Source organism: Trachemys scripta, chromosome 6, assembly GCF_013100865.1.
Source record: "Trachemys scripta elegans isolate TJP31775 chromosome 6, CAS_Tse_1.0, whole genome shotgun sequence".
NCBI classification, from domain to species: domain Eukaryota; kingdom Metazoa; phylum Chordata; order Testudines; family Emydidae; genus Trachemys; species Trachemys scripta.
The window spans coordinates 4419009-4446340 of record NC_048303.1 but is presented as its reverse complement, the minus strand read 5'-3'; the positions used below and the strand labels follow the sequence as shown (position 1 = coordinate 4446340).

The 27332-nt window shown below is 44.0% G+C and overlaps 1 protein-coding gene across 11 annotated transcripts in view; it reads left to right on the top strand.

The window, feature by feature from the left end:
• The window catches only part of CELF4 (CUGBP Elav-like family member 4), an 862174-nt gene that overhangs the window by 437427 nt on the left and 397415 nt on the right, over positions 1 to 27332 (top strand). For all 11 annotated transcript variants that reach the window (XR_004646302.1, XM_034774822.1, XM_034774817.1 and 8 more), the window contains exon 3: positions 6936 to 6984. Coding sequence is in view for 10 of the 11 variants with exons in the window: in XM_034774822.1 (XP_034630713.1) it covers positions 6936 to 6984 (49 nt within the window). In the remaining variant the exon portion in view is untranslated. The remainder of the gene's footprint in view (positions 1 to 6935; positions 6985 to 27332) is intronic.

The following is a 27332-nucleotide window of genomic DNA, read 5'->3' as shown; positions in this document are numbered from 1 at the left end:
CAGAGCAGTAAGAAGTGACTTGCCCAGCAGACTAGTTGGAGAGCTGGGAGTTTCCTGAGCCCCAGGTTAGTACTCTGCCCTCTAGGCCACACTGCCTTCCTCTAAGCCTAATGGGATGTGGAGAATGAAGGCTTTTCCTCCTAGGTTTAAAAGTGAAGCTTTGGGCAGAAAAGTGACTAGGTAGAAACGGCACCTTCTTACTTGACCAATCCACCCCCCCTGTGCCTTCAAAGCTCTAACTAGTGTCTATAAATCTTTGATTGATTTTTAAGGTCAAAAGGGACCCCTGAGATCATCTCCTCTGATGTCCTGCACAATTCAGGCCATAGGTTTCCACCCAGAGATTTCTGCATTGAGTCCAACAACTTGGCCCCATACTGCTAGTTATCAGGCTGGTTGCAGCCCAGCTCTGAGTGAGGGAGCTGGATTCTATTCTGTCTCGTGCATCATCAGCATAATTATTAATCAAATTCCAATAATCTTCTTGTCTCCCCTTCCTTTCCTGGCGCTTGTCACTCCCGCTCTTTGCATCCTGTCTCAAATTGGTTTGCCAGCTGCTTGGGGCAGGGTCTGATTTTTTTTTCTGTTGTGTCTGTACAGCACCTTGCACAATGGGGCCTCCGTCCCAACTGATGCCTCTGGACACCATGGCAATAGAAATATGAATGAATGAGGCTGGGGAAAAAGAGGGTGGAAAAGACAGAGAGGGAAAGAGAAAATGGAGAGAGATGAAGTCAGTGAGAAATCAGCTGTCTCTCTTTTCCACCTTCTATTCCCAGGCGATCCTTCTACCTGCTCTAAATTAATTTCAAAGCCAGAGGGAGCAGAAAGGGGAGTGGGATGGGGGAAAGAACCTTAAAAAAAAAATCACAATGCAGAGAAGCGTCTGTCCCCTGTCTAATTCCTGCGCTGGCCTGTAGCCGATGGTGCTGTGAAATATACAGCAGCAAGCTCTGACATTTCATTTCTGCAGAGAATTGAAAAAGGGCTTGCTGTAATTCATCGCTTCTTGTAACTCAAACCCTTTCTGACAGGAGTACCTGCACTGTCTTTTAACAGTGGCACCGCTGCTGCTGTAATTGGACATGAAAAATGATGTCGTGTTTGTACGTGCGGAGAAGATTCAGCTGGGGACTGGGTGGGGCGAGTTGTGGGCTAAAGTGGGATGGCGGTTCTGGCTGGTATTTAAGGTGTCAGTATGAGCAATGCGGGGGATGGGAATGGCTGGGGGGGCATCCGCCTGTGGACCCAGGTATGCAGAAGTGTTAGTAGCACCTGCAGTGCAATCTCTTTGTTGCCACTGAAGCTGCAAGGTGCAAAGGATCATGGGAGACAGAAAGCTTTACTCAGAGTTGTACCATGGGAGGTTATTTGTATGAGCAAGGTAAAAACTCCCAAATCACCCGTCTGCCTGTTTACATGTTTTATTTATTAGAGGGCCTGATGTTCCCCTCCTGTAATGGAGCCAGATCAAATGGGCATGGGAGTAAGAAAACAGCAGCACCCACAGGGGTCCCAACTCAGGTGGGGAAACTGAGGCCTGGGGCACTGACGTGACTTGCCTCAGGATGGGGCAAAGCTGGGAATACTCCTTGGGTCTCCTACATGGAGAAAGAGTTGGGAATAAAGCCTACAATAAGGAGGATTGCACGGTGTGAGATACGACAGCCTGTAATATGCAGGTGTTCAGGTGCAATGTTTCTGGATGAGGAAAGATGGCCCAGTGGTTAGAGTGATCGCTTCAGGCCTGGGTTCAATTCCCTTTCCTCCCACAGACTTCTTGTGCGACCTTAGGCAAGTCACTTAGTCTCTCTGCACCGCAGTCTCCATCTACAACAAAGTCATGTCATGACAGCACCGCAGAGTGGGAGCCCAGAGCAGCCAGTGTGGTCAGACTAGCCGATCACTAGGGTCCGTTTTGGCCTTACACTCAATGCATCTGTAAAAGGAGCATAAAAGCACTGCCCTCATTCACAGGGATTCGGTGAGGAGAAGTACACTGAAGATTGCGAGACACGCAGATGCTGCTTATTTGGGGCCATATAAGTACCCAAAACAGATGGATTGTAAGAGGGCCTTTCTGACCTTAAAATCAATGAATCAGATCAAAGGGAGCCATTCTGTCTTTGAAACATGTAGCTGAATGAGTTTGGGATAAATCCATGTGTTTACTAGGCTGTGGTGAATTCACTGGTGAGATTAAATCATTTCTTTCACTAGTGTCTGCCCAACAAGGATCATCTAGAATAAAGAGCCACAAACATTGCTGTAAACTAAAGCACGGGCAAAGGTGAATTGGACTCGTAGTATAAATAGGTCATTCCCATCCCTAATTCTTGTGGTTCAGTGATTCTATAAATGCTGCTGCTCTGTGTCATTAAAACATATGAACGGCCACACTGGGTCAGACCAATGGTCCATCTAGCTAGAATCCTGTCTTCTGACAGTGGCTGGTGCCAGATGCTTCAGAGGGAATGAACAGAATAGGGCAATTTAGACCCATCCTCTGTCATCTAGCTTCTTCATTTTATGTAGTTTCCTTTTTGAAGTTAAATGCTACTGTGGTGGGTTTCTTTGGTATTCCCCCAGTCCCCCCGAGATGTTACATTTAATTACGTCCTCGTCACTAGTACTGAGTGATTCAGCTGTATCACCTCTTGGACCAGATCCTGTGCTCCACTTAGGACTAAATCAGGAATTGTCCCTACCCTTATCAGGGGGTAGCCGTGTTAGTCTGTATCTACAAAAACAACAAGGAGTCTGGTGGCACCTTAAAGACTAACAGATTTATTTGGGCATAAGCTTTCATGAGTAAAAACCTCACTTCTTCGGATGCATAGAGTGAAAGTTACAGATGCGGGCATTATATACTGACCCTACCCTTATGTGTTCCAGGACTCGCTGCTCCAAGGAGCAGTCATTTATGGTGTCTAGAAATTTTATCTCTGCATCCCATCCTCAGGTGACATGTACCCAGTCAATATGGGGATAGTTGAAATCTCCCATCATTGTGTTTTCTGCCTTGGTGGCCTCTCTAATCTCCCCAAGCATTTCACAATCACGGTCACCATCCTGGTCAGGTGGTTGGTAGGATAGTCCTGCTACTATACACAGATTGTTCAGGCATGAAATTTCCATCCATTGGGGTTCTGTGGTACAATTGGAGTCATCAGTATGCTTCCTTTCACATATAGCGCCACTCCCCAACAAGTGCAACCTACTCTGTCATTCCCCTATAGTTGGTACCCTAGTATTATCGTCCCCATTGATCAGCCTCATTCCACCAAGTTTACATAATGCCTTTTATATCCGTATCTTCATTTCATGCCAGGCCCTCTAGTTCATCCATCTTAGTATTTAGACTTCTAGTGTTTGTGTATAAGCACTTGTACATGTTGTCAATGTTCAGCTGCTTGCCTTTGTGTGTTATGCTTAAATGGGACTTTTACATTTGATTGTTCCTCACTAGCTCCTATCAGTTCTTTACCAACTTCTTTCCTTGAGTCAGTAAAGGCAACTGTTAATTGGATTAACAACATTACGGTTTTATTTTCTCCTGTGCTGGAGGTTTCTTTCCTTGCTCAGCACCATGATCGCTCTGCTGTTCAGCACGGCGAATCCTAGTTGAAATCTCATGTTTGATTAGGAGACAAAATTCTCCTGCCATTGTGCCCACTTCTGGCGCAGATCTGTTAGGAAGCAGGTTGCATCTCAAAGGGTTTTTGCCTGGGAGGTGAGCGTTATCAGTAAACACAGTAACAACTGCCCAGGATGTTCCGGGGCAGATGGAGAGGGGTGAAACGGAACCTGAATCTCATCTGTGTCTTTGAAGGGAAATGTAATGGGCTACTGAAATGTCCATGGAAAACTCTCTGGGTAACTCATCTGTGCTGTTTGATGGCTTCTGGCAGTCCCGTGGTTACATGAATGTTGTAGTGATGTCCTACTGGCGCTTTATTCCTACATCCAATTTTACACTGATTACCCCTGGGCATCATTCCATTAACTTCAGTGGAGTTACTCTCCGCTCACACTATAAGTGCATGGAAAACCAGACCCATTTGGATCCTGTTGGATTCAGATACCAACTGGAGGTTTCCAGCTCATGCCCGTCTCTGTCATAGGCTAAATGGAAATGTCCAATGGGATCATCTACAAACTTCGGAGCATCTCAGATCCAGGCTTCAAGGCACAGAGTCTCTCCAGCTGTAACTCGAGTGCTCTGGGATGTGAGCCTAGAGGGCCACAAGATCTCCCCTGAAAAGCAGACCACACATTCCAGTCCCCTCTGCATATGGAGTGCAGCCACCTGACCCCCATGGAAGATGTTCCAGGAGGACCCCACAGGGTGGCCTGGGGGGATGGGAGTCAACGGACCCAGGCTGCCAGCCCTGGATCCCAACCCCTCCCAGTGCTCGGGGGGAGGCAGCTGATTATAAGTTAATAAAGCTGATTTAATGTACTCTTCCCCTTCCATTCCATGGCTCTCCTCCTTTAGAGGGCTCATTGGACAGCTGTCTCATGTACCCATATGCTAGCTGTGAGTGGACTCCATGTTTCTAACCCTAAACTGGCTCTCTAGTAAAACAGCTCATTGCAGAGGTGCTGCAGCTAGCATTCCAGCCATGTGCACACAGACTGGCTTCCTGGGGCCCCCTCCAAACTCTTCCCTCCTGCAACCTGTGCTCCTTCCTCCGAGTTCATTGCAGGTTGTTACAACACAGAGAGCCATGGAAGTATATCTCCTGAAGGCAGCATGCTCTCCAAGGGCCAGCAAAGCCAACCAATAGGTACAGAGACAAGGGGGCTCCATGAAGATGCCTCTTGCCACCGGCAGACCCCCCTGAGATCCCTGGATTAGGATCTGTACCCTGGCTGCCTCCCTAGAAAAGCCTGTCTGCATCTCTCTCCCCAGATAGATGCTGCGTAGGAAACTCTGAGTGGTGCAGCTCTCTGAATTCCCTTTCTTCTAGGTAGGTTATTCCCCCATCAGGGAAGAGCCCCTCTGCTTTTTATCCCCCCTCCTCTTTCCCTAAGCTGCCTCCCTGCTCCCAGACTTTCTCCACGAGAAGAAAGTTTTATGGATGGAGAGAGGAAACTCAATTATTTCCCTTTCAATGTGTCTCCCTATAATTGGTGTCTTTCATGTCAAGATGATCTCAATTTGTATTATGGGCTCCATGCACACAGCACTTTCTCTTTGGTCTACAAAGACATTGTCAAGTGCATAAATCATAGTGCACATTAAATTACACTAGCCTTTTACTTATTAATTTCCCCAGTTTTTTCCCCTCCACTGGGTGCTTCTTCCCTCCCTCTTTCTCTCCTATGCTCACTGCCTCTTCTCTTTCCCTCCCTTCCCCTCTCTCTCCACCCCGACTGATTGCCCATTTTCCAAAAGTAGTGACCAGTGGGTCAGTTTCCCTCGCCATTGTCCGGGACTCTAGCTATTTCCCTACACCCCTTGCAGTTGATCACATCAGACCCTTCTCCCAGAGCGATAGGAAGGAGTTTTCACTCCAGCTGTCATGGCTCTCCAAGGCCCCACAGTTGAATTGACAGGAGTCTTTACGTTGATTTCAATGGGCTTTGGATCAGCCCCCACTGATGTTCAATCAGGTCTTCCTCCAGTGGCTAGCCACACAGACTGCAACAACTTACTCCCCTTAAAGCCAGCCTTGTACAGCTGAAGTAGTAGAGGCCTGTGATTTGGCTGTTGAAGATCCTGGCTCAGTCCCAGCTAATATGTCCGTATATAGACGTGGCCAAGGTTACTCACAACTCCAAAACCAGAGAATGGCGAATGACAGAGTAAACCCCCATGGCCAAATTCTGCTGCTGGTTCAAATCCCTTGACTTCACTGGCCTTGCATGGGCATAAGAGTGGGCAGATATTGTCCTCTAGGGTCTAGAGGCACTGAGCTGCAAGACAGACCTCTCTTCTGTAGAATGTGAGTGTGATAATAACTGTAGTCTCTTTATGTCTAAGTACATTTCCCCCTCGAGACAACAATGCGGCAGGATTCTCTAGGCCCTCCATCATGTTAACCTACTTGTCAGCCACTTTGATAGCTTTTTAATACTAAATATGTTTGCGGAGCAATTAGAATAAATCTAGACAGTTATGAAATATTTTCCGAAAGCGGGGGAATGGGGCCAACTTTGCTGTTCAACCGAGATTAACCAAAAATAATGGGGGAGGGAATCAGCCCGGCTGGACTGCAGGGTAAAAGGAGACCAGGGCGGGTTAGAGAAAAGGGCTATGGAGGTCCTAAATATATAACTACTCAAGTCGCTGGTGGGTGGAGTGACAAGAATGGGGAGCACTAGCCATATAAGATACAAACAAAGGATCACGCTGTATATCCCTCTTACAAAGTCAGATGATTTAGCACTAACCTGTTTGATGCTAGCATTCTCTCTCTCTGTATGCCACAGTCTGTGCAAGAGAGGAAGGAAGTGGCAGTGGCTGTTCTTTGCAGCAGAGCCTTTAGGAGGAATTCTGGCTCTCTCAGAAATCGTCCTTTGTTCTCCCTGGGAGCAAAAAGCTACAGTAACAGTCCTGCTACTATCACCGCACGTTCTTCTCTGGGCCTGCCTGCGGACCTCTGCTGGCCAGGTGCAGGGTGTGCAGGGCTCACCTCAGCCCCCCCTCGGGCCTCCACAGAAACTGCACCCCTCAACCACATGGTTGTTGGCCCTTGGGCGGGAAATAAGGGAGCGAGGGTTCCTTGCGCCGTCTCCCCACCCCACCCCTATTACTTCCTTCTCTTAACTGTTCTGCATTCTTGTTGCCTGCTCTTAAATAACTACTGTGTTCTGCACATGCAGAAAACCCTGCTGCTAAAAGGTGCACGCTAAAAACCCAACAGCACAATTAGGGGATCTGTGGGCTCCGTTGTTAATTGCGCTTCTCTCTTTGTTTTTCCTTGCAGATGAACAGACCAATCCAGGTGAAGCCAGCGGACAGCGAAAGCCGAGGAGGTAGTTGACTACATTGCTCTCAGCCACTGTGCTAAGTTTAATTGTTGTCTCTGGCTTCTCTCAGGCAATGCGCTGATCAATTAGCAGCGTAATCACTGCCAAAGAAATTCCCTCTGCAGCAAAGATTCTCTTTATTAAATCTCCTTTCCTTCGTCTCACTTTCCTCATATTCAATTATTATTTGATTTTAAAAGGCAGGCAGGTGCCAGCGATTGCCTGGGAAACAAATAACTGCCTTGTTAAGAAATGAAGCATCAGGCACTGACTTATCAAAGTTTAACGGCATTGACAGCACCTTGTCTCTTGCAGACCATGTGCCGCCAGTAGGCCAAACTGCAGTGATGGTTCAGTTGGGTTAGAACTCAGGGGGTGTTTTACTGTGTCTCCAGCCCCCATGTTTCACTGTGGTGACTAAACGTGGATTGAAGCGTCTCTGCCTTTGGAGAAAGCAAACTTGCTCTAGGATATTTCCTGCACCTGTACCTGTATAGCCTGATGAACATACCATATTAACTAGATTCTCATCTCAGCAACACGGAGTTACTCTGGATTTGCACACAACTGAGATCAGAATTTGCACCCCGCACTCCTGTATCCATATGCCTAGAGAGACAAATGTTAAAACCCCTTATTTAGAGACCACTCAATGGGTCACCCCAAGTGGGCTGCCTCCATTAGGTGGTTTTCAAACCCAATTGTGTTGGAAAGCATGGAGATGCTTCACCGGGCTTCTCTGAAACAGGACGTTGTCTGTCAGATGTGGTCCCAGCACAGATTTCATTGTGTACAGGAGGCCAAGGACTCCGTTATCCAGTATTATTTATTTATCAGATTCTATGGTGTGGCTACATCTCTATGTTTCTATCTACATGGTGGTTTCTTCGAACTCCAGTGAAATCCCTTCCTATTCCTTTGATTGAAATAAGAGGTTGGTATTGTTGATCACACTACCAATAAGCGTGTCAAGGACAGCTTGCATAGTGCATGTTAGTGATTATAGAATCAGTATCAGTCTCTGAATAGGCCAGAGTTTTCTATTAATAATAATCTGGTTCTTCTCTGGGTAAAAACTCTTTGGGCCCTTTTTCATTAATGTCAATTGCATCTTTCTATGGGCAACAGTTGAATTATCCAACAACAGTTGTCTTGAGTGAATGAAGCAAATCACAATAAAAGAACAGAAGTTATATTCCTTTTAGTCAAAAGATTGGGAGATCCAGTGGTTTGATCAAATATAACCAGAGGCTGAAATTCACCGGTATCTGGATTCAATTGGAAGGTATAGATGAAGATCTGGCTTTATGAAAGGGTGGAACTGGTGGGTTGACAGAGATTCCATATGGTTGATTATTAGGTGTAATTGTGTAGGATGGGGGTCTCTGGAATAGCTCTTCTACTATGTAATCAAATTCAGGGATCAACCTTGCACTATGAGAGTCTGAGGGGCTACTCATATGAACAAAGCAAGATTTAGGAATGGCATGTTCCAATGGTATTGATCAGGAATGATCGTGTCACGTTTCCTTCATTCAGCAAAGGCAAATTTAAAAACCATGGCTCAGATCCTCAGCTAGTGTAGAACAATGGAATTCCCTGGTTTTCAACGGAGACATGTCGATTTATGCCCCAGCTGACGATCTGGGCCCATATCTCCGTCTGAATCGGTTTGCCCAGGGCACTTGTCAAATGATGACCCCCTAGGTCAGCTGCCTTGCAGACAGCTGGGGCCAGATGCACATTCCGGCAGAGCCGATGATGACAGCATGTATGAAGGGGTGGTCTTTTGTCTGCTTAATTAGACACACCAAAAAATAATAATTAGGCCAGCCAGTTTGCTTAGTGCCTCCAAATCACTCCCTTTTATGCAGATCGCTAATAGCAGACACGTGCCTGGCTTTCTAGAATGGGTTTTAAGCCTCTCTTGCCAGCAGCTGCTTTCAGGAAGGTGGGTTTGAACTGCAAAGCGCATCGGTGGCTGTTTAAATCATCTTTACCCATCACACCGACAATCGCCTCCCCGCTGTATTTTAGCTAATTATCTCCCCTCTCCCACCCACTATCCTTGTTTATTGCATCTCTCTGCCAGGATCATAAGACGGGGCCCAAGCGTTTGGCATTGAAATGAAAGCCACGTTGTCCCAATTCCCCACTGACGCTGCTTCTGGGCTAGGGAAGTGGCAGGACAGCATGACTCAAGGGCAACTATGGGAAAAAAGAACAATTGGCACCCAGGGGAGGCATTGTGTGAAAACTTACCTTCCCCATGAGCCCACTGGTTAAAGCACGCACTGCAAGCAGAATGCTAAAGAGGAGTCTGTGTATCTTAGGAGCACATCAAAAGACATCATTAGGGCTGCAAGATAAAGGTCAACTTCAACAACAAAGCAACTTAAGTTGTAGCTATTATACACAGCTTGGTGTGTCCTGTTTGAGGAGGAGAGGGACTGGCTCTAACCCACAGCCATATAGCAAAAGCCCCTGGCTTTCCCGAAGTCCACCAGATACATGACACTCCTTTTTCCCCCGCCTTTGGGGAAGTGTTTGGTGCCCTGTCACAGCATTAGAGGGAGAACCAAGTGCTGTTTGACCAGGTAGTTGAAGGTGATCCCTGTGAAATGAGGTCTCGTCCTCTGTAGTGATGGACACATGAGTTAAGATCAAATAAGAAGCCCCAGATTTCCCCCAAACCTTCACCCCAAAATTGAAACAAATCTGAACCCAGAATCTACTCTGAGAGAAGAAGAAGTCTGGTTCGTATCGTAGTGCATCGGTTTTGCATTTTTCACTCCAACCTCTGTGCCTCTTTGTTTTGTTTTCCTTTATTTGGATGTGTTCAAAAACACTCCCATTAAAATATTTTGGTGTCTGGTTTGGAAGATGACAGCACTTTTCAGTATTATTTGTTATTTTCATTAGCCTAAGTGCCCATCGAATTAGAAATATATGATTTTTTAAAATTCTATTTTTCTTGGGAAAGCAATGGTTTAAATTAGAGGGGGAAAGTGTTTTGCAAATTTCATAAGAGTTTTAAGAAATTCCTGACATTCAGAATTTAATAGAGAGTGGAATCCTTTCTATAGAATTCTTAATGAGGGGTCAAATAACTTATTGAAAGGTTATCATTTTTATTACAGGTTTCAGGGTAGCAGCCGTGTTAGTCTGTATCCTCAAAAAGAACATGAGTACTTGTGGCACCTTAGAGACTAACAAATTTATTAGAGCATAAGCTTTCGTGGGCTACAACCCACTTCTTTGGATGCATATAGAGTGAAACATATATTGAGGAGAAATGTATACACACATACAGAGAGCATGAACAGGTGGGAGTTGTCTTACCAACTCTGAGAGGCCAATTAAGTAAGAGAAAAAAACNTAAGCTTTCGTGGGCTACAACCCACTTCTTCGGATGCATATAGAGTGAAACATATATTGAGGAGAAATATATACACACATACAGAGAGCATGAACAGGTGGGAGTTGTCTTACCAACTCTGAGAGGCCAATTAAGTAAGAGAAAAAAACTTTTGAAGTGATAATCAAGGTAGCTCAGTACAGACAGTTTGATACGTTTTTTTCTCTTACTTAATTGGCCTCTCAGAGTTGGTAAGACAACTCCCACCTGTTCATGCTCTCTGTATGTGTGTATACATTTCTCCTAAATATATGTTTCACTCTATATGCATCCGAAGAAGTGGGTTGTAGCCCACGAAAGCTTATGCTCTAATAAATTTTAGTCTCTAAGGTGCCACAAGTACTCCTGTTATTTTTATTACATTCTCTATCAGGTTTTATCCAGGGTAAAATCAATAGATCTCTGTAGGAAATTAGTCGGGCTAGACATTATTCTAAAAACTTAGCACAAAACTCTGGTTTCATAGAAGTCAATTGCAAAACTCACCTTTACAGCCTTGATTTTATGATTTCACCCCTATAGTAGAGATTGTAATAGGAGATCATCACCATAGCTTAAGTAATTCTCCAGAGAAAAGGTATAATTACTTGCTAAGTTCTGTCATTGTGAAAACATCCCTATTGAAGTATTAGCATTTTCTATTCATGTCTATGGGACTTTTCTGTTAAGACAGGAGATTGTAGCTCCTAACCCCATGTTCAGGCCTAAAGAAAAGTGGCAAAGTTAACCAGAGTTTTCCAAATCTCAGAAAAGGTCTTAGGTTTGGTAAGTGATTTGGGGCAAACGTTTTGAATCAGTTCTTACTTTATCCTGACCATCCCCCCCATCTCTAGCACTGACTAGACACTTTGGCTGCAGCACTTGCTGTTAACTTGGAATAAACCCAGCCTCTAGATTCCCCTGGCTTGTATTGGGCAAAAGATTTTTAAACCCAAAGGACTCTTCTTCCACTCCAGTTGCTCTGTTAGTGAGGTTTAGATGGATTGTTCCCTCCCAGAGCCAACAGAGAAGATCCATATAGGAAGACATGCTAAGAGATAGATACACAATGGGATACACTGACCCAATGTTAATCTCTGAATGAAAAGACCCTGGGAGTGAAGTCAGGAGATCTCCCGGGCCTTATGTAAGATTCACAGGAAATTGCTAGACTAAACAAAAAAAAAGCATGTTAAATAAAGTCCAAAGGTGGTTGAGAGTTGAAAGGTAGCAATGCCCTGCAGAGAGGGATTAGAGGGTTTTGCAAGAGAGTCTCCATTTAATTCCATTACAGTGTTTTCTGCACGCAAGGCATCACTGAACAAACACCCCTCTGTCTCTCTCTCTCTCCCTCTCTCTCTGGCTTTCCTGGATGAAAGATGTGATGGCAGCTGTTGTAAAGTTTTGCTTGTCATGAATTTCCAATGACTTGCATGATTTCATTATTTGGGGAGGCAAATGCCCCTCTAATCAGAATGGTTTCCCTGTAAACAGCTGCTGGAAAATAGTGGGGTGGAGGGGGTAGATTCCTTTCCATAAACTAGTTTTGAAGCAACCTGGTTAGGAACTATTTAGTTTTCCATATACTTGGTTCTGATTCATCCTAGTTCTTGGGTGAGATGTCTTTACAGCTACCCATGGCTTGACATTCATTCAAGGTAAGCAGTACAGTTTTAAGCACGCAGGTGGAATATTACCGTAACGTTAAAGAATAATTTGCACTTGTCTGTGCAATTTCGCCCACTTATGGACCTGATTGCCCCGTGCCATGGGAAACCCAATGAAATGGGGGATAAAGAGGAGGAAATCTCAGGGCAAATCTTCTGTTCTGTTGAGGGTGGGTGGTGCCTATGTGCATCTTCCCGCTGGACTTCCTTAAAAAGAAGCCACCTTGCAAGCTGCACAGGGGGCTGTGGAAGTGGATACAGAGGGGCAAGCCTTCCAATTCTGGCACCTGGCCTACAGACTCCTTTCCTAGTCTAACCACTCCCTCCTCTCACACTGATCCCCAGACTCATGCAGAGCCATCTGGGGGAAGAGAGGAAGCTCTGATGCGGGAGCCAGCTACGCCCCCTTTTCACGCATGATGAGGGAGATCCATGCTGAGCAGATCTCAAGGGCTTGATGGGGGCAATTGTTAACTCTCATGACACCCCCATGAGCTCAGTCAGAGTCATCACATCCTTTTACACCTAGAGAAACTGAGGCACAGTGTGACTTGCCTATGGTCATCCAGTGAGTTAGGGCCTCCCTGTCTCTTGCTCTAACCACTAGACATGACTTTCATTGAGGACCCATATTACCATCAGCTTTGTACATGTCTGAAGAACTGGTAATAGCTCCGGGGCTGGTAATCAGGACTCCTGGGTTCCATGCCTGCTTTTGCCACCCACTTGCTGTCTGACCTTGGACACGTAACATCCCTGGGTCTCAATTTGCCCTAGATCCTCATTACAGGCTATATCAATTTAAACAAAATCTCATTGACTCTCTTACGCTCACTGCTTTGAAAGATGATTTCCAGCTCTTTTGCGAACGACATCTACTTTTCCCCATATATCTCCTCCTCCTGACATTTGCCCCAAACAACACTGTCTTACAGGAGGAAGCAAAAAAAAAAGAAGTCCAAACCCAAACATCTATTAATTGCATATTCAATATTAAACAATAACATGGTGCTGAGTTGCAGTATCACTGCCTAATGGGGAGAAAACAAGACAAAGAAAAGGCGATTTAAAAATAATCTCATAGGCTGCTTAAAGAAATCCAGTGGGATGAAGGGAGAAGATAAAATAATGAGTCACAGGGGAAAAGGAGCCTGATACTATGTTCTGGGTGCGATTCTATGGGAAGCAATCTGGTCTCTAGTGTAGGGCATGTGCCAAACCCCATTTGCAGGGTGGGGACAGTGGAGACAGCACTAATGGGGATTGTGGCAGTGCTGGAGGTGTCACTCTGCAGAGAGTTTAAACCAAGGTCTCTGCCCTCAGTGTTTGGCAGCTGTTGAGTGCAGTGACGGGCCATCGGGTTTTTAAGCCACGTTACCCCATAGTGCTTCACAAAGGAGGTACAGAGAGGCTAAGTGACTTGCCCAAGTCACTCAAAGGCTCTGTGGACACTGCAGTTGGGAGATGTGAGGATGTCGCGTGTAGACACACCCAAACTAGTTTGATTTAGTGAGATCAAAGCTAGCTCAATTAACAACAGCAGTGAAACTGCAGCGGCATGTGGCTATGGACCCACGACCCTGAGTGAGTGGGGTAGCTCGTGCTGCCACCCATGCTGCTGCAGTTTCATTGCTATTGCTACTGGATCAGAATTAGCTGGGGATATGTCTACATGTGCCGCAGTCAGACCTCCCAGTTGCAATGTAGACATAGCCAAAGGTAGAACCAGGATTAGACCCTACACTGCTTGATCATGCCACTAAAAATGACTGAACCTTCTGGATCTGAAACTCACTGAAATCAAAGGGAATCTTTCCTTTGATGTCATTGAGCTATGGAGGAGACTCGCTTTGCCTAAGAGAAGTTAGAGATTCTGTGGTATTTTCCCTGTAGAGTTAGGATAACCCAGACCCAGCGTCCCATTTTGCACAGAAACTGTTCCTAGTGGCACATGTAGCTTTCCATGGGACTTTGATTAAGGTCCCAGGGCAACAAACATCTCCCTTCTTGCTGTAGAAACCTAAGAGTAGGTCCTCGTGGCTGGGCGGAAGCTATTACTAAACGCACAGGACCGAATTCTCAAAACCAGGCTAACCACCAAAGTAAACAGGTACCTGTGTATGCATATTATTCGCTGGTTCAGGATGCCTCTGGATGATTCTTTTCGGTGCTCCACAGTCTCTGCCCGTTAAAACGTCACGTGTGTGTCTGAGATAATGGGCCCTGAAAAGCGTTATATGCAGAGCTCTTATATTTTGATGCAGTTTGGATTATTGTAACGGTCAGTGCGTTACCTTCCACCCTGACCTATCAAGCTGTCGTGGGACACAGCAGTTTTGTTCATATGGGTGCATCCTATCACCACGGAAATTGATAGATCGATTCCTACCAATGGTAACAGGTTTCTGAGGGGTAGCCGTGTTAGTCTGTATCAGCAAAAACAATGAGGAGTCCTTGTGGCATCTTAGAGACTAACACATTTATTTGGGCATAAGCTTTCGTGGGCTGTATTTTTCACTCCATGCATCCGATGAAGTGGGTTTTAGCCCATGAAAGCTTATGCCCAAATAAATTTGTTAGTGTCTAAGGTGTCACAAGGACTCCTCATTGTTCTTAACAATGGTAACTGGATCAGACCCATAGCACATGCGTTTCTGTACGTTAAATTTACTTGTACTAAGGAGTGTATTTTTTTAACCAAATATTAAAGGAATAAAGGAATAAAAACATTTTTCATGAATTTTAAGTAGCTTTATAAGAGGGCACATAGGGTATGTCTACATTGCAATTATACACCCATGGCTGGCCCCTATCAGCTGAGGGGCTCCGGCTAAGGGACTGTTTAATTGCGGTGTAGACGTTTGAGATCGACCTGCAGCCCAAACTCTGGGACCCTCTACCTCCCAGGGTCTTAGAGCCTCGGCTCCAGCCTAAGCCGGAACATCTAGACTGCAATTAAAAAGCCCCCTTAACCCGAGCCCTGTGAGCTCGAGTCAGCTGGCACGGGTCAGCAGTGGGTTTTTAATTGCAGTGTAGACATACCCTCAGTCTGCATAAGAGAACTTATGGAGGTAGCATGGTCCAGGGTATCACGTGTTCAAGAGACCAGGATCCTATTCCCGTCTCTGCCACTGACCTGTGAGTGACCTTCAGCAAGTCACATAACCTCCTACCCTGTGCATTTCTTGTCTATTTCGATTATAATTTTTTAATGGGTAGGGACTGCCTCATACTTCATGGATGATAGCTCCCAGCACCATGGGGTTGGCGGAAGCATTTAGGTGTTACCATAATACAAATAATATTGAAAATAATGGGCATGGGAGTAGGACTTAGGGACTGTGAATGGCCAGCTTTTCAGATGTGTAGAGAAATGCGGGCCAGCAATTCATACAGTGACATTTGAGGTCTTTTTAACAATAGGACAATAACAAACTACCAGGGGGGAAAAAACAAAGGTTCAAGTGAAAAAATTGTAACCTTATAAAATTCCACCTCTGTAAACACAACTCAACACCATAGTTGAACTTTACAATCCTGGTAACTTTGTAATGTAAAGGTTGCTTGCCAATGAGTTATTATACGGCATTAATAATGCATTTATAGACATGTTCCACAATTAATTTGCAAAGTATTTATGGCACAGAACAGTTAGAATGCATTAGTATAATCACTCCGAGTGCATTGGTTTTATTGCAAGGGCTTTGCTCATCATTCTAATTGGCTTGTTATTACACAGAGATGTAATAACCCCTCTCTGCATAGTTGTTTATAGCACATCAATAGCAAATGCATTCCCTTTATTGGAAGTGATGTGTGTTTTATTATAATATAGCCAAATAAGTGCAATCCTTGTAGATGAATGAGGTTGCTAATGAATTGGCTCCCTAAACAGTTGAAAAAGCAAACCTGTTATTATATATTTTGTTATCTGAGGTATAATTGTAGTTATGGTTACAGCAGTCGTCCTTTAAAAATGAAAAGGCACAATGGAGGTTTTCTTTGTTTGTTTTTTGTTTTTTCTTTTCAGTGCTCAAGAGAGAGGGTTTGTTTGTCAGGGATAGCTCAGTGGTTTGAGCATTGGCCTGCTAAACCCAGGGTTGTGAGTTTAATCCTTGAGGGGGTCGTTTAGGGAACTGTGGTAAAAATCTGTCCGGAAATTGGTCCTCCTTTGAGCAGGGGGTTGGACTAGATGGCCTCCTGAGGGTCCCTTCCAACCTGATAATCTATGATTCAGACAGCTTTGAAACTCTCATGCTATATATGTATATCTACCCTGAATGTATTCTTTTATACCTGCACAAGAGGTGGTGATCCACAGTGAGAGACAGAATCCAGGATCTCTAATCTCCAAAATACAACTCTTGCATCTGAAGAAGTGAGGTTCTTACTCACGAAAGCTTATGCTACCAGTACTTCTGTTAGTCTCAAAGATGCCACAGGACCCTCTGTTGCAAAATACAACTTGTCACTTGAGCTGAAGGAGAATCTCTGTTAGCTTTAGTAGCATTGGGGCTCATAGCCTTTGTGGTTCACCAGCCACTAGGGGGTGATACAACCACAAACACTACAGCAGACCTGACATTCCACTTAATAAGGGGCAGAAATGCAGATACACACTTCCTGTGTTACACTTTCTCACATACTGTCTCCTCCATTACCATGGTATAAATCGCAACTGTAGAACTAGTAGGAAAATGCTATACTTTTTCCATTAACAAAAATGAATGACATGAAAGATCAGCATTCCATCCAAAACTTCTGCAGTATTTTTTGATTTGTCAGCTAAATGAAAACTGAAACATTGTTTTCTGTTTTTGAAAACTGAAAAAAAAATCTTTTTTTCATGAATCATTTTCAGTTCTATTTTTTCATCAATAAACTGGAAAATGTTTACTTTTTTTTCAAAAATGAAAATCTTCTGCAAGAACTTTTTTTTACAGAAAAAAAGGCCATTTTTCACCCACAAAACATTTTGGTAAATATAATTTTCACCAGCCGCGTGGGTGGTCATATATCTTTTGAAAACAAAGTTCAGGAAAGAGAGAGTTTTTTTTTAAAAAAAAACTGTTTTCAAAAGATGCCCACATGTTGTTTTACTTTTTTGGATTATTTATTTTGCGGTAGCTATTTTAAAGTAAATCCTTAATTTACCTGAGAGTTAATTTCTTTTTTTCTGAGCATGAATATGGAATACATAGCACTCTCCCTTCTACACATAAGCTGAATACATTCATTAGAACAGGAACAATTTGGAAACAGTAGCATATTCACTGAAAAAGTCAGCTTTTTGCGCTGAAGGATTTTTAGGTAATGGATGCCCCATATTTCCATATTTGCCCTCTGGGGCTATGTTCATGCCTCACCCATTCACTAATCAATGTGGATAATATTGTTGAACTCAGCAAACTTTGTGCACCATCTTGGAGAACAAACCAGTTTGATGGTGGGCTGATTTCTTGTCGATGGGACAGCAGAGGGTGTGGAGTAGGTCTACGCATGCAAATCAAAAGGTGACGCAAGCAGTTCCATCATCTGGTTTTTCTCCCAAGAAGATCTCTTAGCTCTCAAAATGACAATCCATTTTGACTTTGGATCCCTGTTTTTAAAGAAGTACCCACCAAACGAAGCATTAATTATGGGGCTCGAATTCCTTCAGGAAGCTCTAGTGAAGCACTCAAGCTTCTCTCTCACAGTTGATATCACCAGGCCCCCACAACTGAATTATAGCCCCTGTCATTCATAGCTGCTTGGTTTTGACTGTATGTAATCCATGTTTCCTCCTTGGCATATATATATATATGGCTTCCCGTAACTCATCAGGGAAACTGACCTTAACTAGGTACAGAGCCTTTGTCAGTATAGCTTTGCCAGCGGAGTCCCCTAGTGGAGATGCAGTTGTAAGCTGACAGTAGCAGTTCTGTTGCCATAGCTACACCACCTCCGGGAACGACAATAGCTAAGCCGACGGTCGGCCTAGTTGTGTCCACAGTAGGGGTTCTGCTGGTATCACTGTGTTGGCTAAGGTGTGTGATTTTTATTTTCCACACACTTCTCTGACACAGCTTTGCCAGCAAAATGTTGTAGTGCAGTCTAAGCCTCATATCCAGTGTCTGACTTAGCTAAGAAGCCAGCCCTTTGTGCACGCTCTAGGAAGCACCATCCTGTTCCTTGCTAGGTAGGTTTGACAATGCTGTGAGTTTAACATGGACATTGTTAAAGAAGGGCCTGAACCCACATCGCAAGTCTGAAAGGAACACCCTGGCTTAGCGCGCACGGTTGTGTCTCCCTCCAGTGTCTTGCTCCTATGACTCTAAAAGCCTGATGCTCACAGCTAATAAAGTTAAAGTCAAGTACAAAGGAGCATGTGCTTTTGGACCCTGATTCAGTAAGATACTAAGCATGGGCCTGATTTTAAGCACCTGGGTAGTCTCACTGAAGTCAATGGGACCACTCACATGCTTACAGTTAGGCTCGTACCTAAGAACTTTGCAGAAGTGGGGCCTTGATGAGGAGGACTTGGGTCCTCTCCATGCTGACAACTTGTAGTGCCTGGTCACAAGTCTGTTAGATGGGAACCAGGGAGACGTGCGTGCTTGAACCTGGACCATGCTGAGATTGCCATGTTCTGTCTTCCAGCGCAGCTGAGCTGTGGGAAGGTCACAGGATTGTTTTGCTGAACCTTAAATAAACATAACCTTGTCGAATCTGGCACTTTACAGAGATTCAAGCCTTCATTCAAGCTGTGTATAGATGAGTTCTGAAATTCAGGCCATCGTACCAGGTGCTCAGCTCTTCCTGGAGCCACTTGCTTGGGTGCAAACCCTTAACTTTCCTGGGTAATCCACATTCTATTTTAATATGGTGCAGACACCAGGAAATATCTGAACAGTACTTGGTGCCCTCTGTTGTTTGCAAAGAGATTTCGAATTGAGCAATTTAAAATAAGACTGTCTCAGTCCTGCAATCTTAAAGCGGGCTAAACTGTCATTGATTTGAGTGAGGGTTTTACTGTGTGATGACTGAAGAGTCTTTCCCCTTCGCTACAAATGACAGATACCTGTTCAGATCCTAGATTACAGGATCAGGATTTATAACAAGTTTTGAGACTCACAAGGTGCCAGAGGGCAAAAATACTTTCCCCTCCATGGTCTGCACTGCAGATCTCAGTTGCTCTATAATCTGCAGAGTGTATGTGAACTCATTTTGGGGCAGATTTTTAGAATTTATCCCTTCTAGCTCCTTGATAAATTGGATAGCTTTATGAGCAACATGTGTTGCTTTTACCCAAAGACAGTCTGGGCTTTACAGATCCCTAATGCACTGGGAATCATGAAACCTGGGTTCTTATTCCTGCTTCTGTCACAGGCCTGCTGGGTGCCTCAGGACAAGTGACTTCTTTCTGTGCCTCAGTATCCCCACCTGTAGAATGAAGATAATGATACTGATCTGTGTGAAGTGCTTTGAGATCTGCAGATGGTCCACAGCTTTAAAAAGCAGGTAGGGAATAAGTTAGGTTAGCCTTAACTAAGGGGTGATCTTACCTGTTCTTACTGCCCATACAAATTCATTGAGTGAGCTAGGTATTATTAGAGACATTGAGTTCTTGACACAAGGATTCACGTTGTTTATCAGAAATGCTCAGCTGTGTTACTTACAAAGCACCTTGCATTATCCAAGCTGAAAAAATCATAATAATCATATTTATTTTTACTATCAATGATTTTATTTAGTGAGGTGTAATTTTTGTATCCCATTCCGCTTGAGCAATGAAAGTAAACTGGTCAGTTTCCCTTTAAAGTCGGTTGCAATTTTTTTTTTTCTGTTCCATTATTTTTAATGTCTTCACCACGTTGTCACTTTGGAAATGTAAAATCACAGTAACTCCAGTGGGAGCTGCTGCTGGCGTAGCTGAGACTAGAATATAGCCCAGTGGAACTACTCAGATAAGTAAAGTTACTCACATGCATCAGGACTGAGCCCTTAGTGGGGGTGGTTTGTAGCGCCGAGTGGTTTTTGTAGGAGTGCACGCCTGCACAGTTCCTCCTGCCCATGAAAATGTTGTCTAACTGGTAATTAATTCCCCAAATCTTTATTTTATCCATCTCCTGAGTCACTGAAGAACGGCCAGATGCATTGATTATAAACCACAAACACTGAAGCTTGCAAGTAGCCATTCAATTAAGTTGAAATTACGCTGCCGCAATATAAGACACATTTGATTTGTTTCTCCTGATGCTCATTATTTTATTTTATTTTAAGTATGGATAACAAGGACAAGGGGTGGGAGACCAGCCCAGGTATCCCAGCCAGATGGACTGAAAATGATGTGATTTAAATAAGGTCTCATTAGAGATGGGTCTAAACCAGGCTACTATCCCCATGCTCTGCCTCAGAATTATTGTTATATATTACTTGTATTGCAGTAATGTCTAGCAGCCCCAGTCATGGAGCAGGACCCTATGTGCAAGGCGCTGTACAGACACACAACAAAAAGATGGTCTTTGCCTTAAAGAGTTTACAATCTAAGTCTAAAAAAAGAAACAATAGGTGGAGACGGACAGATGAGGGAACACAAGGAGACAGTGAGTGAGGAACGGTCAGTGGGAGAGGCAGTGGTCTCAACACACCATGTACCTAGCCTTTGTCATGTTTGTGTAGGTGTCATGGCAAAGGAGGGTTTTAAGAAGGGCTGTGAAGGAGGATACTGAGGCAGTGTAGTGGATATTTACAGGGGGCTCCACTCAAGTGTGAGGACTGGAACAGCTTGGGCGAAGGCACAAAATACAAGAACACCTTAGAACTACGGCGAAGTTCAAATCCTGATCCAAATGTGGTCATTTTCCCCATGTCTGTGATGAGCTGAATTTATCCCTTTCCCCTGGAATATTTGGCTCAAGCTCTTGAACTAAACCTGGGATCAAGGACCTGTCTCTAGACATTATAGGAAACCTGATTTTTGATTAGGGAGGATCGAGAGATGGTTTGGCTCAGGCAAGAACTGAGTGGGAACTTTTACCACCACCAGGCCGGAACAAAAACGTTTCTTGAAGTTCAAAGCAGTTTGGTTTCCTCCACATTTGTGTTCACATGACTCTGTACTTTCTGTTCTTGGCCAGGACTATAAATGGATGGAATCTCCATCCTTAGAAGTTTTTAAGGCCCAGCTTGACAAAGCCTTGGCTGAGATGATTTAGTTGGGGTTGATCCTGCTTTGAGCAGGGGGTTGGACTAGATGACCTCCTGAGGTCTCTTCCAACCCTAATCGTCTATGATTCTAAGTGGAAGGGCCAGAACATTGCTATTCTCTGTACTTCTGGCTGGACTGGAGGAACACGAAATTCCTAGATTAATAGCTTTTAAGCCAGAAGGAATCTGTAGATCAGTGTTTCTCAGCCAGTCCCTGAGATCTCCCTAAGACAGTTTAGGAAGGCAGCAAGCCAGTTCCTGGTATCAAAAACGTTGAGAAACACTGTTGTAGATCATCTAGTCAGACTTCCTGCATTACATAGTCAAATTTGCATTTGACTAAAGCATAAAGAAATCTAGCTAGAAAACTACTCTTCTGAGGTTTCCTGCTCAACTTGGAGATCATCCAAACTTATTTCAAACTATGTGAACTTCAGCTGAAGTTTGGTTGCTTCTCTGAACCATCTCTCAAAAGTTTTTCCTCACACTCATCACACCTAGCACACATTTTGATGAAAGCTGAATAACAATTAGAGCCGGTAGCATTTTTTCCCTCCGAATCTTTATTTTGGTCAAAATTTATCCAGGTTTTCATAAAACAAACAAACAAAAAAAGCCCAGAAAGTAAAAACAGGAATATGTTTTCAGTGAAAATTGTGAGTTTCCAGTATAAATATTCAGGTTTGGGATTCAGACATCATTCAAAATGTTTGGTCTTTAATTTTCAAAAACTGAATGTTTTATCAAAAATGGTTCTTGAAAACCAACATTTTTTTTCAGTTTCAATTTTTCATCAAATAAGCAAAAATTATTTTTCAGGGGAAATTTAAAACCCAACATTTTCCAGAAGTTCCTGTAAAAAATAATTGGTATTTTTCCACCGGCCCTAATAATCCTTCGTCCTTCCCATCTGATGATCTCAAAGGACTTTACAGACACTGGTGAATTAAACTCCACAAGACCCTTATATGCTAGAGAAGGGAAGTATTATTCCCATTTTATAGATGGGAAAACTAAGGCACAGATATTAAGGGACTTCTCTATGGTTACACAGGAAGTCTGTGGGCAGAGCAGAAAATACAACCCAGATCTCTTGTCTCCCATTCTTGTGCCTTAAACATAGAACCATTGTTTTGTCCCTTCCCCTCCCCTCCATAGAATGGCACTGTTACTGTATTAAGAGAACTGACACCTTCTCGACACCACCAGAGTATTTAAAATTGGTGAACAGACAATATAGGGACAATTCTATTTGCTAAGCAAACCAGTAGGTCTTTTTGATCTCTAATTCCTATGATCCTTCTGACTCCAACCAAAGAAAGTGGTGGAAATGTATGAATAATGGTGACATGCTCCACCACTCTTGGCTTTGTAGCACTATAGCAAGCCAACACAGATCAAGAATAGGGCTAGGTAGCAGTAGGGGTATCCAGTGTGGGCTGCTGTGTTAAAGCTAACCTGGACAAAGCACCAGAAAATGTACTGTAGGGGAATAATCCTGGGCTGGGATATGGGGATAGACAGAGGATGATTTTTTTCCGTGTCTAATATCTGTGATTTTTATGAATCTCCATGAATATAGCAACTCCACTGAACCCTGATCTCTATATCTGCATGCATCAGTTTACGCAGTTCGTTCTGCATGCTCAAAAACTAACGAGACAGATGTGCTCACCCTCACTCCACTTGCCAATGATAACATCTGGGCAGTGCAGCTGAGACAGGTGTGCTGTCCCCATCACCTCCCACTGCAATTTCTGTTCAAGGTTAGCCTGGGCCCACAGAGGCAGAAAAGAACTATGACGAAGAAATCCTGCATCGGATTGAGCTCTACCTGGCCATCTAACCAGGAAAGGCTTCATTTCTCAGACATTAGTAACACATTGACCTTTAACAACATCACAAGCCTTCACTCTCTTTAAAGCATTATATTTTTCCTTGGGGAAAAAGCACGTTGCTAAGGGTTGAAATCAGCAGTGGATCATAAGGCTGGCTATGCTATTCAATTGTCCTGACTGATTTAGGATCCATTTATGTCTAGCCTTTTTTAAAAAAAAATCTCAAATCTAAAAAAAGAAGTGACCAGGCTGGCAGTGACATGTGATTAACAAATTGCACCTTTAGAAAGGAGTGAGCAGAAGGGGATTAGCTTTGCAGCCTATTATTTATTAATTAAGAGCAGACACCTTATTTATATCAATGCTGATGACATTAATCCAGGCCCATGATTTGGGAGTGCATTATCCATCCGGTCTCCTAGCGTCATAATGATTTTGATTAAGCTGTTGCATGACTTGGTGCTATTCTTACCTTTCTACCTCACCTTCCCTTCACTATGACTCATGAAGGAGGATGGCCTAGTGTTTCGGGAACTTACCTTGGACTTTACCACATACTTCTTGTGTGACTGAAAAAGGGGAAACTTCCCTACCTCACAGGGGTGTTGTCAGGATAAGGATTCTGAAATGCTGTGGAAATGGGAGCCATACAAGTACCTTAGATAGACAAGATTGAGCTACCAATGCTTATCCCTGTCCACTTCTCTACTTTGTATACAGACAAGTTAGCCTCCCTGATTCATGACAGATAGCTCTGTCAGAGATGTACCCAAAATCCATTTCATCTGGGACATGGAAACCCAGCTCAGGATTCATAAGAATAATTATTTTTGGCTTGCGTGCCAAGAAACACGCTAGGTAGCTCAGAAGCCATGTCAAAGTGCACTTCCTGACCTGTGATCTAAATCCAACCCAATGCAACAAGCATGAGTCACAAGCAATCAAGTGGAGAGAGGAGGCACCAGAGAAATTGACCCAATTTGGCCAAGAACCCAAACCGTTGGTGTGAATGTGCCTTGCGTTGGGACATTGGTGAAGGACCGTGAGTCACTAGTGTCTGCAGAATGATGCCTTGGGATTACTGCAGTAGCAGGAGACTGGACTTGATGACCCAGCAGCTCCCTTCCAGTCCTATGTACTTATGAAGCGTTTTCTGTACAATCGTACAGCACCTAGTGCAATGGTGCTCTGGTGCTAGCTGGGGACTCTAGGCGCGACTGTAATACAGACAATAACAATAAGGGGGGAAAGAAGGGAAAGGGAACAATATTATGGCCAAGTCCTTGTTGTCTTATCAAGTGACTCAGAAGGCCTGGATGCAGCTTGATGGGTCTATTAGAAGAGGGACGGGTCTATTGAAAACTGATCCTCAAAACTTGGATTTAGTTCTGAGCTGGGACTTCAGACACCCCAAGTTTCAGAGACCTGGGATTTTGGTTCAGCGCTGTATAAAACAAGAACCTGCAAACTGGCCATAGAGCATGTGGTACTTATGGGCTGCTATTCGAATGTGACTGCACCTTTGTCATGTATGTTGGTTAGAAATTCCTGGAATAATGGAGATTATTTATCTTTTTTTGTTGTTGTTGTTGTTGCTCCTTCCCAGGTCTAATGCTCAGGTATAATAGAAAAAGTGGCTGGTTTTTTTTTTTTCTTCAAAGCCATTTCATCCATCCCTGAGCCTATTGTACTATAATTATGTAAAGAACCTGAGATGGAACACAGCTGCCAATTTAGAATCCAGGCCTGGCTGCAAACTTTCCCCAAGTTTGAGGATGTTTAGATCTGGCTTTTTCTTTCAGCCAGTTGTAAAACTGGAAATGGAGGTCATGAGCAATTTCTCAGTATTCAGAGGCTATTCAGATCAAAACATTTCTTTCTGTCCCTTCTCTAGTCAACACGTTGGTTTCTGAAAATTAAAAGAAAGAGTCATTTTCCTTGGCATATTCTTCCCTGGATATGGAATGTTTTGATACTATGGTAACGCTGCAGTACAAATATTGTATTGTGTTGTATTAATGGATAGATACGCCACTGTAGCTACCATTAGCATCAGTATCCCTTGATGAATAGAAAGAGGAATGCAGATGCCCAGGTGTGCACATTGCTGCTTCTTGGATGTTTGTTAGTTAAGGGCTTTTAGAAACAATTATGATTGAAAATCCATGGCTGTAGTTTGTAAATAAGAGAGAAATAAAATAGCTCACGGGCTTTGCTGTAATTAACTTTGTTCCCACTGTTTATTAGTGAAAAGACAGGATGCTAAAATGTACTGGCTCTGAATACAACCCACGTTGTGATAAGCTGGTCCTTCTAATTCACTGGTGTGGCCTATTAGCCAATTGCATCCCGCAGATTTCTAAGAGTTCCCTTATCTATAGTGTACAGGCACAACCCAAGGAGAGCCAGATTTTCCTCTCCATCTGAGCCACAGTCATTGCAGGGCAGGGGAGTGTCAACAAGCTGGTTATGGGTCCCTGATCCTGTTCTACGCTGGCTCCAGCCTCAGGATGAGTTAGAGCAGCTTTGGGACTGCTCTAATGTATGTTAGGTTGGTGATCAGCCGGTGTAACTGACTTGCCACCCCACCTCATCCTGCCTTAATAATGCCCTTTGCTAGGGAGGGAGGTGTTTGCACAGGCGGCAGCTCTGTTGGCTTTATGTCAACACATAATTCCCAATTGCTGAATGGAATTTTCTGGTGGCTAGTTACAGTCAGATCATAACATAAGAATGGCCATACTGGGTCAGACCAAAGGTCCATCTAGCCCAGTATCCTGTCTTCCAACAGTGGCCAATGCCAGGTGCCCTTGAGGGAATGAACAGAACAGGTCATCATCAAGTGATCCAACCCCTGTCGCCCCTTCCCAGCTTCGGGGAATAAGAATCTGGCCTGCAGACTACAGATCATGTTTCATGTTGATCCAAGCATCATTGTATTAGACATTGTAGCCTGCAGTCTGCCTGCGCTGCACATTTGTATTGAAGATGGAAGCTGCTGCAATTTGCCAGTTAAATGCTGCGTAAGGGAGTCCTGCCAAGTTGGGCAAACTTTGGGCAGCCTGACCGAAGCATATGAAAAACTGCAGTGATGAGCATACTATAAATGCCTAGATGGATTAGATTTGACCCGGGTTTCTCAAACCATGGAACACTTGCTGGTGACCAGCAGAGAGCCCTGTGATCATCTGATCATGGCTCGTCGTCTTTCCATGACAAATAGCTAAAATACATTCAATAGTCTCCTAATGGTGTCCTTTCCATGACAACAAGTGCAGTAATTACCCAGGGAATGTTTTGTGATCACGAATGGCAGGGGGAAGTACTCTGCATGACCATGAATGGAAGGGGTACAGAGATGAGTTAGGGGTAGAACTGAAAACAATCTTGGCACATGAAACCATTGAGAGTCAATGTAGAGCCTCCCAGTGACTTTAATGGGGGCTGGATCTGGCCCCCTACTGAAGATTTGCTTTGGAGAAACACAAGGAAAGGACCCTTCAAATATCCATCAGCTTGATACAGATTTGCTTAGAGTCACTTTGCAGGGTATCAAGCCAAATATTTAAAAAGCCTGAGGCATCGTCTACAATGTGAAACCATCGAAACAACACAAAGGGCTTCAAAATGGTTACAAAGTGAGCAAATGGGAAGATTTATTCTAGACAATTTTTCTGGGCACAAAGGCTGTCACGCGTGCCTTAGCAGGGCCAGATGAGACGTACAGACAATTAGCACGTTTTACCGTTGAATGTATCCATTCATTTCACCGGGGAACCTGCCGCCTGCTAATTTATTTGGAGCTGAGATGTGCGCTGAGGCAGATTACCCTCTGAAAGCGTGGCCATTGCATATGCAAACCGGGAGTCATTTTGGTTACTCAGTGTTAACAAGACTGTCTGAAGAATTAACCCAGGGCTGCGGAGGGCTGAGTGCAGATTTTCCAAAAGGAATCCACCTTGCCCATTCCTTTGAGAGAGATGCAGTGCCCACCAGACGCTACTTGTTTATTTTAAATTTTGAAGTCATGGTGATCTCCACAGCAGGAGACTCCCAGCTATGAATGTGCTTCAAATGTTAAACCCTGGTGGCAAACCCAACCTTCCGATCCCTTGCCGGGCCCCTGGCAAAGGGCAGAACAAAGGTTGATTTCATACAATGCATCTGGTCTGGTGTAAAATATAGAAAACCAGGGTCCTTCTCCCATGACAGCAATGCGCCACCGGTTAAGAAGGGTCACAAATATTTTCTAAATGGCCTGTA